This window comes from Cryptomeria japonica, chromosome 6 (genome assembly GCF_030272615.1).
Source record: "Cryptomeria japonica chromosome 6, Sugi_1.0, whole genome shotgun sequence".
In the NCBI taxonomy this organism is placed as follows: domain Eukaryota; kingdom Viridiplantae; phylum Streptophyta; class Pinopsida; order Cupressales; family Cupressaceae; genus Cryptomeria; species Cryptomeria japonica.
This window is the reverse complement of record NC_081410.1, coordinates 663,073,655-663,090,668: the sequence shown is the minus strand read 5'-3', so window position 1 is coordinate 663,090,668 and position 17,014 is coordinate 663,073,655. Positions and strand designations below refer to the sequence as shown.

The 17,014-nt window shown below is 36.5% G+C and overlaps 1 protein-coding gene across 4 annotated transcripts in view; it reads left to right on the top strand.

The window, feature by feature from the left end:
* The window catches only part of LOC131070717 (uncharacterized), a 99,889-nt gene extending 88,436 nt beyond the window's left edge, over positions 1-11,453 (top strand). For all 4 annotated transcript variants that reach the window (XM_059207554.1, XM_058006322.2, XM_058006321.2 and 1 more), the window contains one exon: positions 10,630-11,453. In XM_059207554.1, coding sequence (XP_059063537.1) covers positions 10,630-10,836 — 207 coding nt within the window. In that variant the 3' untranslated portion in view covers positions 10,837-11,453. The remainder of the gene's footprint in view (positions 1-10,629) is intronic.
* The last annotated feature ends 5,561 nt before the right edge of the window (positions 11,454-17,014 follow it).

The following is a 17,014-nucleotide window of genomic DNA, read 5'->3' as shown; positions in this document are numbered from 1 at the left end:
GAGATAATCCACAGATTGATGGCAATAGTAGCTGCATTTGCCCATACCAAGGATGTTGTCATCCCTGTCTTGAAAGTTATAAGACATACATCCAGAAGAATTTTAGCACAAGAGAAGATCTTGGAAGGTGATTCTCACAGTTTGTTTCAGTGGTCAACCTTACTCCATATAAAGAGTGTTCTCTTTGAGGACATCAGTGTTAGATGTGGTCAAGTTGAGGAGGTGATCAATCCGATCCAGGACAGAGTATTTGAGGTACTTCGTACCATTCTTGGCAGAAGGATCGAGGTCGAGACAGATGTGGATTTACAAGAATTTGAAGTTAGAATCAAGATCATCTTTCGCAAGGACGCAGATGTTACAGATGAGCAATATGATCAGATGTATGCTACCATGCTCCTGATTGATAGAACGAAGGAACTTGAACCCACTTGGGACACAACTCTTCTAGATGCATTTGATCAGGTTATCCACTTAGAAGAGAGTATCAAGAATCTTCCCGAGATTCCAAGCACAGAAATCGAAGGAATCGTGACGAAATTCATTGCATATGCTAAGAAAGAGAATTGGAAAGGGAATAAGATTCTAGATGAAAGGTTGTTACAGATGACATGACATCTTATTTCTCATTGGTTGATACCTCCTAGATTTTTGTGCCAAATTTAATATTTGGCTATGTATTTAATATTGTTCAGTAAAAAGGAGGTCATTTGTAACAAACCCTAATTAGGGTTTAGGTGTCATGATCTTGTCCATTGATTTACTTTCAATCTGGACCTTTCATTGTAACTGGGGATGCTATTTATACCCCCATTTTCCATTTCATTTGTAATAGAATAGTCAATAGAAAAATAGAGAATAGAGTTGAGAGTGGAATAGAGAGATTAGAGTTGTAAGCAATTTTTATTTTGTAGCAAGATTGAGTTTTGAAGAGAGAAGTTCAAGCAATTGTTGTATATGATGACTTGGAAATCAATAAAATATTGAAGTTATGGTGTTTTGTTGCAAATTTCATAAGTTATCTTCATGGTTGTTGGATGTACTTGAATCATGCTCAATCAAAGTAGTTTGTTAATTTGAAAGGCTAAGTGTGAGGTTTGATATTTGGTAAGATTCACAATCCAAACCACTAGCTTCTTGCTGATTGTAGGAACGCCTTGCGTGGTCGACTGGAAAACATTTTGAGTCCTTAACCTTCAAGCATTTTTGCATCTAGGAGATGTACTTTCATAGTAGTGTCCTCGGTCTTTGATGTATTGAATACCATTATTACCTTAGAAGATCGCACTAATTTCAATTAAGTTGTTATCTTATGGCAAAATTGAAGTTGGTTGAGTCTTGCCAAATCTCATTCATGCTAAGTCGTTCATAGGGTTAGGCTAGATTAGACCTCTTAAGCCCTATCTTTTTCATTTTTTTTTGAAAGTACCTTTAGATTAGTAAAATCATCGAGCTTTGAATACGTAAGACGCCTTGGAGGAAACAGCAAATCACATCATACCACTAAAAAGCTTGTCCACACGTGGAGACCCCACTAAAAGAACCTTGGAGTCCATCTAACTGATCCTTTTTGCAGATCTTCAGCAGTTAGAGACTATTTTCTCAAGAGAGGATAAGATGCCTGTCGGTATTTTATTCTGTGTATGATTGTGTACAAAATACACGTCAACACCTCCCTTAGTTGCACACATGGATCTCGGATCAATGGGAGCCCCTTATTACTGGTAAAGTCCATATCTTCCCCATGGCTAAGGGGTTTTTTGTTGCTAAGTTTGATAATGCTTAGGACATAACCAAAATCCTTTGTGATAATTTTTTTAGCTGGGAGGAGAAATATTTGTTAATGATTAAGCCCTGGCATTTTGATTTCAACCCGTCTACTGAAACATTTAATAAGATTCCAACTTGGGTCAGGTTACCTAATCTTCCCCTTCATCTATGTAATGATTCTGTTTTAGAGGAAGTGGGTCAAGCCCTTGGAGATTTTTTGATGGTGGATGATGGATCCTTTGATGTTCTCGACTCCACCTTTGCTTGTATATTGGTTGATTTGGATGCTTCAAAAGGGTTGCCTTGTGATATTTTTCTCTAATCTTCTAAGGGGTCTTTGGTCCAATCTTTGAACTATGGAGGGATTCCCTTTCGATGCAGAAGGTGTTTCAAAACTGGTCATGAAGGTGTTTCAAAACTGCTTCATATGTTGGCCTCTGGATGAAAACATGATAATTAGCTAGTAACCTTCCATATCGTAATGGACATGCAATAAAACACATTGGGTGACCCTTGGATTGCAGAGCATCTGGAGTTGGGCTGTATGGGAAAGAAGCAATCTGCAATCAAGCTGTCTAGAATCGAACTGTATGGGAATTGAGCTATCAACAGTCAAGTTGTCTGGAGTTGAACTGTTTGGGAGTACAACTGTTTGGAAGTTTGAGGCATTCAGGACTCTATGTGGCTCATTTTGAGATGTTGAGTGAACAATTGTGGAACTACTATTATTTGGGTTTCCATTGCCCAAGTGTTGAGTTTCTCACTGTTGGTTGCCAAGCATATTAGTGCGGAGTTGCTTACTGTCAGATGTTTTGTGCACACCTGTTGTGACGTATTCACACATCGCCCCATTATAAATGGGGACCCCTACTTTTTGCTTTTTGGGGTTTGTTTTTCTAGGTTTTTTAGGGTTTTGTTTGTTAGCCTTTGCATTTTGAGTGTCGCTAGGGGGATCACTAGGATGTCAGGCTCTGTTTGAGCTAGGGTGAGTCCATAGGGCCCCAGAATTAGGGTTTCTTTGAGAGTCTTCCTTAGGGCCCGATTTTGCTCTTGTTGCTAATTGTGTCATGATTGGTGAGTGAGTATCATCCTTGAAGGTCTGAGTAAGGTCAAATTGGTGAGTGGTGAAGTCTGGAATGTCATCCTGATCTTCAAATGCCTTGAAATTTGGCTGTCTGGAATGTCTTCCTGATCTTGAAATTTGACCAAGTCTGGAAAACTGAAGAATCCTCCAAAAACTAGATTTTGCATTATAACTCCTGGAGGTCCGAAACCACTCTCAAACATCCTGATAGTATATATGGAATATAACTTAAAGTATAAGAAAATCACTTATACTTAAATGTTATATTCCATACATGAATCCTGACGGAGAGACCAAAATGTCGAATTTCGCTCCTGACCCTTCCAAAGGGTCCAAAGCGAAATTCTCCATAAGACATTCTAGTTTGACCCAAACTTAGAAACTAACTCATTCCCAGACATTATTGAGGGCAAAACACTTGTTTGGATGAAGAAATGTGAGAAATGAAATCAAGATTTGAGCCTAAATAAGATTTTCGCTCCTGACCCTTCCAAAGGGTCCAGAGCGAAATTCTCCCTAGACACCTTTTTTCTCCTTGTTTGCACTAGAAACCTTGATTCCTTGGGCATGGTAAGGGCAAATTGACATATTCTTGCCTTAGGAAGTGATTTGAGATGTTTGAAAGTGTGGATTTTGTCTAAAGCATGAATTTCGCTCCTGACCCTTCCAAAGGGTCCAGAGCGAAATTCACCTTTTCCTCTATTTTGCTCCTTCATATGGCCAAGTTTTGGATTTTTGAGGCATAGTTGAGGAGACTTGGATGCATGTTTGCCTTGGAGAGAAGGTTTAAGACTACAAAGTGATGGAAATTAGCCTAGAGGTGGATTTTCGCTCCTGACACTTCCTAAGGGTCCAGAGCGAAAATCCTCATAACCCTCATTTCCTTCCTAATTTTGGCTAAGTGTTGGTCTCTAAGGCAAGTTGGAAGGTGGATTGGTATGTTCTTGCCTTGAGAGGGAGTTGGACGCTTTGAAAGATGAAGATTTTGCCCAGAGCGTGAATTTCGCTCTTGACCCTTCCAAAGGGGCCAGAGTGAAATTCATTATAAACCTCATTTGCTCCCTTGTTTGGGCTTCAAACCTTGTTCCTTGGGTGGAGAATGATGTATTTTTGCCTTACAAAGAAGGTTGGAGTTGAAAAGATGAGATGTCAACTCTAGAGTGTGAATTTCGCTCCTGACCCTTCCAAAGGGTCCAGAGCGAAATTCCCCAAAATCACTCTTTTCCCTCAATTTTATGCCAAGTCTAGGGTGGTTCAAGGTGAATTAGGATTGGGAGTGTCCTTAGGTGTGACTTTGACTTGCCAGTGATTATCAAATTTGAAGGAATTGAGCCAAATCATGAATTTCGCTCCTGACCCTTCCAAAGGGTCCAGAGCGAAATTCCTAAAAACACCTATTTTCCTTGCAAGACAAGTTAAGTTTTTGGTTTTTATGGCCTAGATAGGAGTGAGGCGATGTATCCTTAGTTCTTGGAGGTGGATTAGAGTTGAGAGAATGAGAAAATAAGCTCAAATCATGAATTTCGCTCCTAACCCTTCCAAAGGGTCCAGAGCGAAATTCTAAAATCCACCTATTCCTTTCATATTTGTGCCAAGCCAGGCCTAGACAAAGATGATAGAAGCCCTTGAGATTGCCCTTGAATGGATTGTTGTCTCCAAAAATGATGATTTTGGGCTAGAGGAAGAAATTCGCTCTTGACCCTTCTAGAGGGTCCAGAGCGAAATTCTTGAAAACACTCATTTTCCCCTTAGCCAAAGTCAGGACCATGATGGAGATGCAAGGAGAGTGGTCTATGTTTGCTCCCAAAACAAGATTGAAGTTTGAAAAATGAACAATCAAACCCAAATCATGATTTTCGCTCCTGACCCTTCCAAAGCGTCCAGAGCAAAATTCCTTACAAACCTATTTTTTTAACCTTGCTTGGGCTTAAAACTTTATTCCTTGGATGAGAAACAATGGAATTTTATCTTGCAAGGAAGAATGTGATTGAAAGGATAAAGAGTCAAGTCAAGAATGAGAAATTCGCTCCTAACCCTTCCAAAGGGTCCAGAGCGAATTTTCTCAAAACAACCTTTTTTCCGAATTTTGTGCCATGCCTAGTGTAGACTAAGGTGAATTGTGATGGGAGAGGTCCTTAGGAATGACTTCAAGTTGCTAAGAAATCATTGAAATTGAAGGAATTGAGCTTAACCAAGATTTTTCGCTCCTGACCCTTCCAAAGGGTCCAGAGTGAAAACCCTAAAAACCATCTTTTTCTCCAAAATTTGAGTGAAGTTAGGCCTAGACCTAGGTGAGAAAAGCTCTTTGGATTGCCTTGGAAAGATTTTTGACTATCAAAAATGTGAATTTTGAGCTAATACTTGAATTTCGCTCCTGACCCTTCCAAAGGGTCTAGAGCGAAATTCTAGATAGGTCTTGTCCTTGGCTAGGTTTTTGAGCGAATTTTCCTTTTAGGGCCTTGTGAGGATCAAACAACTATTGCCAAGTTGAGAAGTGGATTCAAAATGAGGGAGTCTAGATGAGTTGAAGTGAAGAAAATGAAATTGAGTGTGGATAAGCAAGCAAAAGGTGAATTTCGCTCCTGACCCTTCCAAAGGGTTGAGAGTGAAATTCTTATAATCACCTAATTTGCCCTTGGTGGAAGCTAAAAAGTTGAATTCCTAGGCTTTGTTGAGCTAAAACTAGCATATGCTCACCATTAAGAGGATTTTGGAGTGAAAAAATGAGGGAGTTAAGACAAAATCAAGGAAATTGCTCCCGACCCTTCCAAAGGGTCCAGGGGGAAATCCTTGGAAACTGCTATTTTTCACTTTGTTTGGGCTAGGCGAAGGGCTAGTCGTGAGATAATGTTGAAAAGAGGTCTAAATTGGGCAAAATAGCAAATTTCGCTCCTGACCCTTCCAAAGGGTCCAGAGTGAAATTCTTATAGGGCTTGTCCCTGGGAAGGATTTTGAACGAACTTTATTTTAAAGTCTTCTTGTTGATGATTTAAGGTGAAAATGCTTTGTTGAAATGAACATGTCATATGTACTTAATCACCTTTTGGTTTATTTTGCAGATGGAGAAAATTAAGCCAGGGCAAGGACGACCTCTTCCAGTCCAACATCATCAAGGACGACCAATTCCAGTCCAGCATCATCAAGGACGACCAATTCCAATCCAACATCATCAAGGACGACCAATTCTAGTCCATCATCGTCAAGGACGTTCCACAGGCAAAAGGGAAGACTCAAGGTGTTCAAGGAATTGCCAGCTACCTCTAGAACTTTCACTTTGCCACACTAAGAAACCACAAGATGACAAAGGAAGGCGATGCCAGCATTTCAAGGAAAGGTACACCATCCATCTAGCTCATCAAAGACAAAGGAGGTCAAAGCAAAGGTCCGTTGAAGAAGCAGATAGTTTCAGAAGAGTTAATTAAAGTTAGCTTCTCAGCCTCATCAAATTGAACATCAACCAAGTTACAAGTGTCAAACAAGGTGGCATCCCAATCATCACTCCTCCAGTCGGATTGGTCCACCTCAACGTGTCCAGATTCAATGTACCTGACTCATTGGGGACGACACAAACTTCGAGGCACCGACCCTTGTTTTCTATTGGTCCTCACTCCTAGAATGTAATTTTCTCATTGGCTAGGGAAGTTTGTTGTAACAAACCCTAATTAGGGTTTCTATCTTGTAATCCTAGCCTTTGATTCTAAATCAATCAGAGCCGTCTGTTTGTAAAGGGCTCCCTATATAAAGCCTTGGCTCCTTATTTGTAAAGGTTAATAGCTAGTTCATAGAGGTTAGCATAGCTAAGGATCAATAGTGAATAGAATAGAAATTAGAGTAAAGTAGGAAGAGAAGGCAAGAAATTGTTGCCTTGATTGTAAATGAACCCCCTTTTCATTGAAGATATGGTGAAATGTGTCGTTTCTTTGCAATACGCATGGTCTCTTGTTGAATCTTCATTGTAGATGATAAATGATTAGATTGAATGTACTCGCGTGGAATCTACCTAGTCTAAACCACTAGCCTTTTGCTGACTGTAAGAGCGCCTTGCGTGGTCAACTGGCATAGAACGAGCTTAATCTCTAGTCATAACACCTCTGTTGTTCACGCATTATCTTGAATGGTGATCAGTATCTGATGGTGTACGATTTGGATATATTTGAAACATCCCTTAGAAGATCGCACTGAGTTGGTGTTGGATTGTTCAACCTGATGGTGAGACCCAGCCCAGTAGGATTCCACCTAGTCATTCATCCATCTTCTCGCATTCTAGGTCTTAGAGTAGACTTCTTGAACTTTGTATCTTTTGCCATTTGTTTGTCTTCCAGTTAGTAAATAGGACTTGTGATTCCAGCAAATCAGACGTTCAGGTCATCGAATGTAAGTCCTCTTGTGATTCCAGCAAAATCATATCATACTGCGAGAAGCTTATCCACACGTAGAGAACCTACATACAAGAACCTTGGAGTTGCCTCGATTGATCCTTCGGCGAGATCTTCAGCAGTCAGGAACTTTGTTCAAGAGAGGATAAGGTACCTCTAGGTATTTTATTTTGTGTTCGCATGTGTACAAAAAACACATCAACAACACTGTGCGTGCTGAATTGGCATGTCCCTTAGCCAAGCATTGTGCACAAGATTTTCTTCCCTCAGAATATTGCATGTCTACATGTTACTAAAATTGCCACTAGGAGATAGTGATCTTAAGTCATGTCTACTGCCTGGATCAGAGATCTAATTTGATTAATCGAATATTAATCTGTATTGGTTATTGGTCTGTGCCAGCGGCTATTTAAGAAGGAAATTGAAATGATATAACTTGAAGGAATGGAGGAAAACAAATAATTGTTAATTAAGCCATATTATGTTTATCGCTTGCCAAATTTGCCATATATCTTTGAGAAGCTCAAATATCGACATGCTGTATCATGGTCATAACTGGGTGCGTGCCAGCTTAACCATGCATTCATTATAATATAACTTTGAGGATGATGGGGGATGGCTACAAAAATAATATATAAAAATTAGGTTTTGAATGGTCAAATACAAATATATTAAAAAAACTAAAAATAATTTAAATATAAAGTCAAAATTAAAAAAAATGATACAGAATTCTCTTTTAAAATATATCTTTCCAGCCTCTGCACCACTTAATATGTTGAATGGAAATTCATCATTATCTATTTTTAAACCAAAGCTTTAAAGTGAAAAAAAATCAATCATCGTTTTTAATTAAGCCATATTTATTGCCTGCCAAATTTAGCATGCATCTTTGAAATGCTAAAAATTGATGTGCAGTATTGCGGTCATAACTGTGTGCTTGCTAGCTTGTACCATTCATTTATATCTGAACTATAGATAATTTGTAGGCATATAATAACCTGTATTTTGGGACTTTGGGGGCACCAAAGTTTTTTTGGATGGTGGGGGGTACTACTACTTTAAATAACATATAAAAATTAAGATCTAAATTTTAAAATACAAACATATTAAAAGTAAATTTAAATAAGCTGAACAAACTGAACGAATCTGTTAAAATGTAATACTAAATACTCAACTGAAATATATCTTCCAAATCATTCACATGGCTTCAATATGCCCAGTTTTGTGTTTATTATTACCAACTCTTTAACGAAATATTAAACGTTACAAATGGCAATCATGGTTTGCAATTCCAGTTTTGATATTTTCAAAAGCATAATATCAATCACCACCATTATGATATATGGTGTATGAGATATCTTCCTTGAAGGTTGCTGACATGTTATCCTAGATGATTAGAGTCCAGAGCATAACTACACAACCACAAGGTTTACTGATGAAGGTACATAATGATGACTTATCATACTTGACAGTGACAAAGCCATTTATGCTGTTAAAATAATGGATATAGACGAACTTGCAAGTAATGTGATGCATGACTAACAGCTTTATATAAATATCGAAAGTTTTGAAGGAAAGGATGCAAATATTTGGAGAAGTCTTTATACCTTATTTTTGACTTGCATGTATCGATTGAAACTGCCAATGCCTTGGCGTATCTCCATTCCACCATTAACCCCACCATCACAGGGACTTCAAGCCCCCTAATACTTGCTCCAAAGTAGGTGACTGATGGAGGTGCCTACTTATATCCATTGTTCCACAGGGGACCTGTAATGCCACCAGAACTTCCACCTATCAGACAAGAGCTTTGGTGTTGTTTTGGTGGAGACTATCAGGGCATTTAAAGTGGTAAACATCATGTGTAGCAAGAGCAAGATCAACATGGTGGTGGCAGCCATTGACAATTTCGGCAGTGGTTGTGAATTACGATGATGACATCATTGACCCCAATAGGCAAAACCAGCAACGGTGACCACGATTACATCAAGATAGAAAATTACGTTTCACATCCAGGGCATTACAGATTTATTTCCTTTCTATTGCTATTTGAAAATGCATTAAGGGCTCACAGTTTTCATGGATTTTGAAAACATCTAACTGTAGATTAACATGCATAAAACAGCTTCAGTTGAGGGACTTATGGCATCTCCTGGCTGTCTTGGGGACACGATGGTGTCCCAAAAGTATAAAAAAATAGGGAACACCCTACAAAGAAAAAATGGATTGGGGACATTCTGTACCCTCATCCCCAAAACGTCCCAGACATGGGAAAAGTGTTAATTACATAAACTGATAGTTTAATTGTAGTCTCTGACATGCTATTTTATTAGTTATTATGCAAGGTGTTTATTGAGATGAGCATTTTGACTCAGTTACTCATTTTTGTAATTTGTATTCTATATATAACAGTTTGAATGCTAAACATAGTTTGTCGTTATGGATTGGATTCTCTGCATGACTTTACGTTCACACTTTTCAGATGGACAATCTTTTCAGAGGCCACTGGATTGGGGAACTTCAATCAACTTTAAGGAGACTATGGTGGATAGAACCTAAGCCACTACAAGTTTCCACTTTCCAGTTCTGTTAAGTGTTGTTTGTCGGGGAACTTAAATAACTTTAAGGAGACTATGGTGTATAGAACCTAAGCCACTACAAGTTTCCACTTTCCAGTTTTGTTAATTGTTGTTTGCCAAGATTACTAAAATAGTAAAACAAAATGAAATGCACGTAAGTTCAGTGTGTGTTTTCTAGACATTGTGCTTTTAACCTTAGGGTGCTTGGATTTCTAGTTCGTTAGGCATATTTGACTTTTGTATTGGTCAATGTCTCCATGGTTTCTTTGTAGACCTGTTCTTTGGAGAGCAACCATGTTTTGTGACCTGTGGTTTTGTAAGCCATCTGCAGGGATTGTATGTAATATAATTTAGTTTAAATGATTTTCCTTTCTTTGGAAGGTGGGATTTAATGTGGCCATATAGAACTTCAGAAAATAAATTTGTATCATTGACTAATTGGACCTGAAATGTATTCTTTTTCTTGGTGTACTATGTACTCTAGCTATAATTTTCTCGCAAAATTTATAGTATTCAGTGTATTCTGATATTTTTTAGAAAAGAATACCATACATTCTCCCAATTTGAGGTATTTTAGTGCCATTTCTAGGCCACACAACATATGTGGATGTAGGAACTGTTACTCAAGTTTTGGATGGCACTCTAGGCAAAGTTTTCATCAGTTGGCTGAATTGCTTTGTTGGAGAGTAAATAAGTTGAAAATGTCTAGTTGCCTGTGGCTTTTGTTGTGAACTTTAATATTGAATTTTATGACTTTCAAATTCGGTTGATTTGAAGTTTGTTCAATTGAAGCAAGTTTAATACTTTTTCCCATGTGCAGGCTGAGGGTTGGTTTATGCCGAGAAAACAATTTGAACATGTGATGAAAGGAAACATTTCTGCAAATCCTTCTGACGTGCTTAGAGAAAGGTTGAAGACTCTTGAAGAAACAGCATCCACGATGGCAAGAGGGTGTGCCAAGAAAGATAGAACTTCGGTTATTAGCAAACAATCTGATTATGAGTTTTTCCTTAGTCGCAGGAGGTAGAGTGTGATTACATGTTGATTTACATTCTTTTCTCAAATTTTGGTTTGCACTATCTTCTCGGTGACATTTAATTGTGGAGGTGGTGCACAGCCCTATATTTTTTGGCAATTCTTTCTGGCACTTTTGCTGGAAGTTGTAAAATAGCCAAGGCCGCCTTCAGTTTTGTAAAGTATACAACATTGCTGAACATCCAGGAACAATATTATTCGCTCTTCTGGATCAAAGCTTAAAAATAGACGAATGTAAAAGTTTATTCTGTATTACATTGGCAATCATGATATTGCTGAGTTTGTCTCAGGTAGAATGGATTTTTCCTGTCAATATATTGTGCAATATCTGCCTGCTTTGAGTTCCCTATGAATATATGCTGGGAATCAAATTCATCTAAATGGATATTGTCAATTCAAATCAGGTTTGCAACTTACTGAGCATTCTTTGACTATTTTTGTCCAAAGATTTCAGACACCAGCTCATGTATTGTATGCAGAAAACCAGGATCACGTAAACATTTTTTGTCCTATCACTCGAGTTTGTCAAGGAATGTGACTAGACATGGAAATTCTTCAATTGCTTTGTAACCTCTCAAATTTATTGTGATTAATTATATTTAAACCTAATGATTTATATCATATTAACAATTTTAAATATCTAAAAATGATCTTTTATGATCTGGCATATAGGAAATTAAAGGTTTAAATGTCACATTGGAAACTGTGCTAGCAATGATGCTGATTTTAGGATATCTAATTATAAATAGAACGATGACATATTCATCATTCATACTATTTAAAAAACTTTTTACTAACTAAAATCAACTTAAAAGACAACTTTCTATTATTAATATTTATTATGACAACGGAAAATTTAAAAACTATAATTTAAATTAAAAAACAACTTTCTATTATTATTTACATTATTTATTAAATGTAAAAAATATATATTTTTAAATCTAGATTTAAAAATATTGTCTTAAAAAATTATATTTTAAAATGTAGATTTAAAAGAAATTTTTAATTTAAAAAATTATCTTTTAAAGTCTAAATTTAAAAGAAACTTCTATTTTTTTATTTTTTATTTTTATTTTTTTTGCATGCAAATCATTTCATATTTAAAAAATTAAATTCTAATAAATATTAATCATATGAAATTTATTAAGCTATGCTAAAGGTAAGGATTCTTTAAATTTGATATCTTTTGGCATTGTCTATATAAGTTTTATTTATAAAATATAGGTATATCACATGGATTATTAGTTTGAGTGTTACTGAAGGAGTGAAGCTTTTTATTGTGACTAACATAATGTGTAGAGGCATGAAACTGGTTTATAAATTATAAATATGCCACTTAAACTTAAGTTCAAAGCGATTGTCCAGAATAAGACTAATTTAAGCATTATTATGTATCTGCAACATATACCTTTATTCTGAACATACCAAGGGAAGGGTTCGGTTCACTTACCTTGCACACCCACTAGTACCAGGTGCTTGCAGTAAATTATAGGTGTTTGAGCTAGTGTTCCACAGTGGTGCTCCCTCCCTTGAAATTGGAGAGTTTCAGAAAGGACAAGGATGGAGATGAAATGGTTCTGGAACTCCTTGTCACCCTCCAAACACCAAAAATGGAGTTAGGACATTTTTGGAATGTTCTGCAGAAGCAGGGGATGTCTCTAGCATGCCTTTTCCATATGAAGATTTTTGGGGGATGCTCTGATGTTTCCGACATTTGGCTTGGGGGCTTCTGTTAGTCCCTCTAGGGGATGTCGATAGTTACCACATTTGTCTTTGTCATGATAATGGTTTTATTTAGTGTTGAACAAACAAACAACACGATAGCACACACAAACGGTTAACCTTGGAAGAAAGAAGGAATATATACAGGGTATTGGAGGCAGAATAGACTATTAAAACAACTGTTAGTGTACTTGGTTGCATGCTTGGTTGCATGCTTTCTTAACTTTAGGAAGGTGTTGCTCATATATTTTTTAATTTGTATATCATCGACAACTCGTGCTATGTATGAAGTGGAGGAAGCTGTTAGAGTGAGGCAATAGTGAATGATATCAAGTTTTCATAAATGTTTTTGAGTGTTTGTTGGTTGTCGAAAGGGTTTTAAAAAAGTTAACAATATAGAAGAAAATAAATAAAAAGAATATTCAACCATGCAACCCTCATCATATAGATTGGTCACTCCTCTTCACCATTAGTTATTCACCATTAGTTCTATAAAGAACAAATTCTACCTTGCAACGCTCATCATATAGATTGGTCATATCACCCCTCTTCACCATTAGTTCTTAAAGAACAAATATTTGGAATATATACAGGGTATTGGAGGCAGAATAGACTATTAAAACAACTGTTAGTGTACTTGGTTGCATGCTTTCTTAACTTTAGGAAGGTGTTGCTCATATATTTCTTAATTTGTATATCATCGACAACTCGTGCTATGTATGAAGTGGAGGAAGCTGTTAGAGTGAGGCAATAGTGAATGATATCAAGTTTTCATAAATGTTTTTGAGTGTTTGATGGTTGTCGAAAGGGTTTTAAAAAAGTTAACAATATAGAAGAAAATAAATAAAAAGAATATTCAACCATGCAACCCTCATCATATAGATTGGTCACTCCTCTTCACCATTAGTTATTCACCATTAGTTCTCTAAAGAACAAATTCTACCTTGCAATGCTCATCATATAGATTGGTCATATCACCCCTCTTCACCATTAGTTCTTAAAGAACAAATATTTGTTAAAATATAACGAGGATTTGGTGCCATAGAAAATATAATTTTAGAATTATGAAAAATGACATTTAACATTAAGGTGTGAGTGGTCACAAAGTCCTTAATTTGGACTTGGTGGTGGGGTCTTTGCACCTTGACCATACTAGTATCAAGTTAGTTGTGATGCATACCTTCAAGAAATGTGGGGGTTGGGGGTTGGGGTTGGGGGTGGAAGGGGCACTAATGGAATCGAGTAGCACATTTGAAGGAATCAATGATGACATACTCACCACTTGTAATGTTGGATATGACAAAAAAATTATTTTGTAAGGTATTGATTAAGGGAAGTTATAAAATACATTTTTTTAAATTGGAATGATTCTTTGAAGAAAAGAAATATGGACATTTTGTTTTCATATGGAAAAGAGGGTGTACCACTTTGAGGTGACATTTTTTGTCACATGTTAGATCTTTTGTAATGTGCAAGAAGATGTAAGAACACTTAGCGTTATCATTATGTGTAAGAGCATCTTATGATATTGTAAGGTAGATCTTATGATATTTTTTTTGATATGTATGAGTATTTAAAGGGGGTTATATTGGAATCTTGATTGTCATTATGATAGTCTATGATGCTTTTCATAAGACATCTTTGAACGAGTTTTAATATGTTAAAATAAAGAATTACATATGACATTCTATGGTAGGGTATGATTCTTGGTGTAACTTATTATATTTTTAGCTTAGAAGATCACAACCAACTTGTGTGTTGATATTTGGGCCAAATATGGTGTCACTTTTGAGTCGTAGTTCCAGCACATGGTTTTGGAAAAGCCACACTTGGTTTGTGGTTTGATATTTGATGATTATTAAATGCTAATAATGGAAGTTTTATAGTGATTTTTTATGGGTATTATTATGTTGTCAAACTTGCTCCATATATACATGTTGGTGATTACTCTTGTAAAGGTTTTGGCATATGATTTTAGAAAACCGTGTTTGGATTTTTGTTTGATATTTATCTTTTTATTTGTTGGTATTGATGGAGGTCTTATAACGAGTTTTGTATGTATTATTATGTCAGAATTACTTTAGATGTACATGTTGGTGATTACACTTGTAAAGGTCTAGACATTGCAAGTGTATTATAACTATGTTGATTATTGATCAATACATTGAGTTGTTTGGAGTGACATGTTTCTTTTGAAAGGGCTTTTTTCGTTAGTCATTTTTAATGGTATGATTGTTTTTGTGTTAATTTCCTTGCATGATCAATTTTATTTTTTCATTTCTCTCATAGATGAGAGCAATAAACATATTTCACACCTTTGTTTCTTTTCATTTGGAGGCACAACTAGTTCATTTCAACTCCTAGGTGTTAATGATGGTTTTTTGGTCTAATTTTGATTTGAGTTTAAGCTTGCATAGAAGGAAATCTTGTTGTAGGAAAATGACAATTACATTGAGGGTATAGATGGATAGGCTTATTGACACTTAACTTAGAGTTGTGAAAGTTCAAGGTGAAGGATACACTTGTGGACAAACATCTATGGATTGCTATATCTAGATCCGAATTGTTAGCAATGCCAAATGCTGATTAGAATCTATTGTATAAAAAGGCGAATAACCTCACTAGGCCAATTTGTAGATCTAGTATTCTTGAATGTATAGAACTTGTCACAAGCTCTTTGGAAGAAGTTGAGACACATACAATACTTAATCCTTTGTTAACAAACTTTTCTTGAGAAAGAAGCTATATGCCTTTAGAATGAATGATAATTGCTCTATTATGACTAAGCACTTAAGTATTTTCAATACGATCATGACTTAGTTACACCTCATTGGAATGAGATAAAAGAGGATCTTTATAACTCTCTTTATGTTTTTGTTAGATTTGTGGGATTACAAGTAGGTATGACAATTAAAGATTTATATGGATAATGTAATGGCCGCTTTATCCTTATTAGATATGTAGTGAAATGCTTATGTATCCTTGCCTTGTTAGTTTATAGAAGATCGAAGGAGAAATACAAGGATACAGAGAAAGAAAAACCTATATCTAGATTCTACTGGAGATCTATGTCTTTTAGAAGTACACGACTAAGTGTTGGAGCTACGAAAAGACTAGCACTTCACAAGAGATTGCAAAAAGGAAAAGAAAAAATTGATGATTTTGTGATGTAGGAGCATCCTCGGTTTATGATCAATCTTGCATCAACCAAAAATATATTTGTTTTTCAATTGTTCTTATTTCGTGTTGTAGTTTCTGTGTTTCTTTCAGAATTCTCTAGTTGTTGTTCATTTTTTTTGTTGTTGTGGATCAGATTCATGGCTTCCCAAAGTGTTCTTATTTCTTGTTCCATATTTCCAGTTCATTTGGACTCTTTTCCGACAAGTTAGCCCTTCCGGATTGGTTGTTTCTTGGTTCCAGTAGTAGTTTTGAGTTTAACGGCTAGTTGGAGATTTCTTCTCTTGTAGAGCGATTTCTTGGCTTGCAGATCTAATTGGCACATCATTCGATGTTCCTGAGCCCTTGGTCAACCTTCCTTCTGCACTTCATTTGCGTTCTTTGTGGAGGAGATCTTCACATTTTGGGTTCGACCTAGTTTACATGTTTCATTTTCCTGTCTTGGAGAATGCGATCTTTGTGGGCAACTCGGATGTGTTCCAGATGCTATATATGTTGTTATATTCAATCCTTTGGAAGAGAAGAGAGAGATTGTATGATAATGATTCATGTTATGTAATTTGGATACCTCTTGGAGGTCCAGATGGATTGTTTTCTGGAATGTATGCTGTTCTATGCCTGTAAGCCTGCATGTATACCATATGTCATTGGCTAGTTTATGATGAATATATGATGTTGTAGTTGTGATGCAGTCAAGGTAGGGAGATCCATTGAAGGACATCCCATCCTTGCAGACTGACATAAACACCATGCAAGATATACTGATAACCGGTAACACAACACCAGATAAAGCAGAATTAGCAATCGGTAACATCAGAAAATACATAATCGGTAAACAGTATGAACAATTTTATAACAGTTTGATGAATTACTTATGCCACATGTTGGACCACAACCCATGATTAAAAATAATGCTTACAACACAACTATAAGATCCATAGATCATCTACACATCAATTCAGCCTCCAGTAACAGTTTGTCGGTTAAACCCTAATCCGGACCTCAGTCCTTCCGGCTTCAATCCTATCGGACTAGAATCTGGCCGGATCTACATCTTCACTCGATCTCGAACTTCTATCCTCTATCTTATGTCTTCTATCCCTCCAAACGATTCACACAACTCCTTTTTATACCATCCGCAAATAATAATAACTCGATCAAGTCGGTCCAAAGACCAACTGGTTCATAATGAAATGTGCTAATGGTAACATGTTGGATCAAATCACTAAGAACATCACAAAAGGCATAAAATGATGCGTGAACCTCCAAAA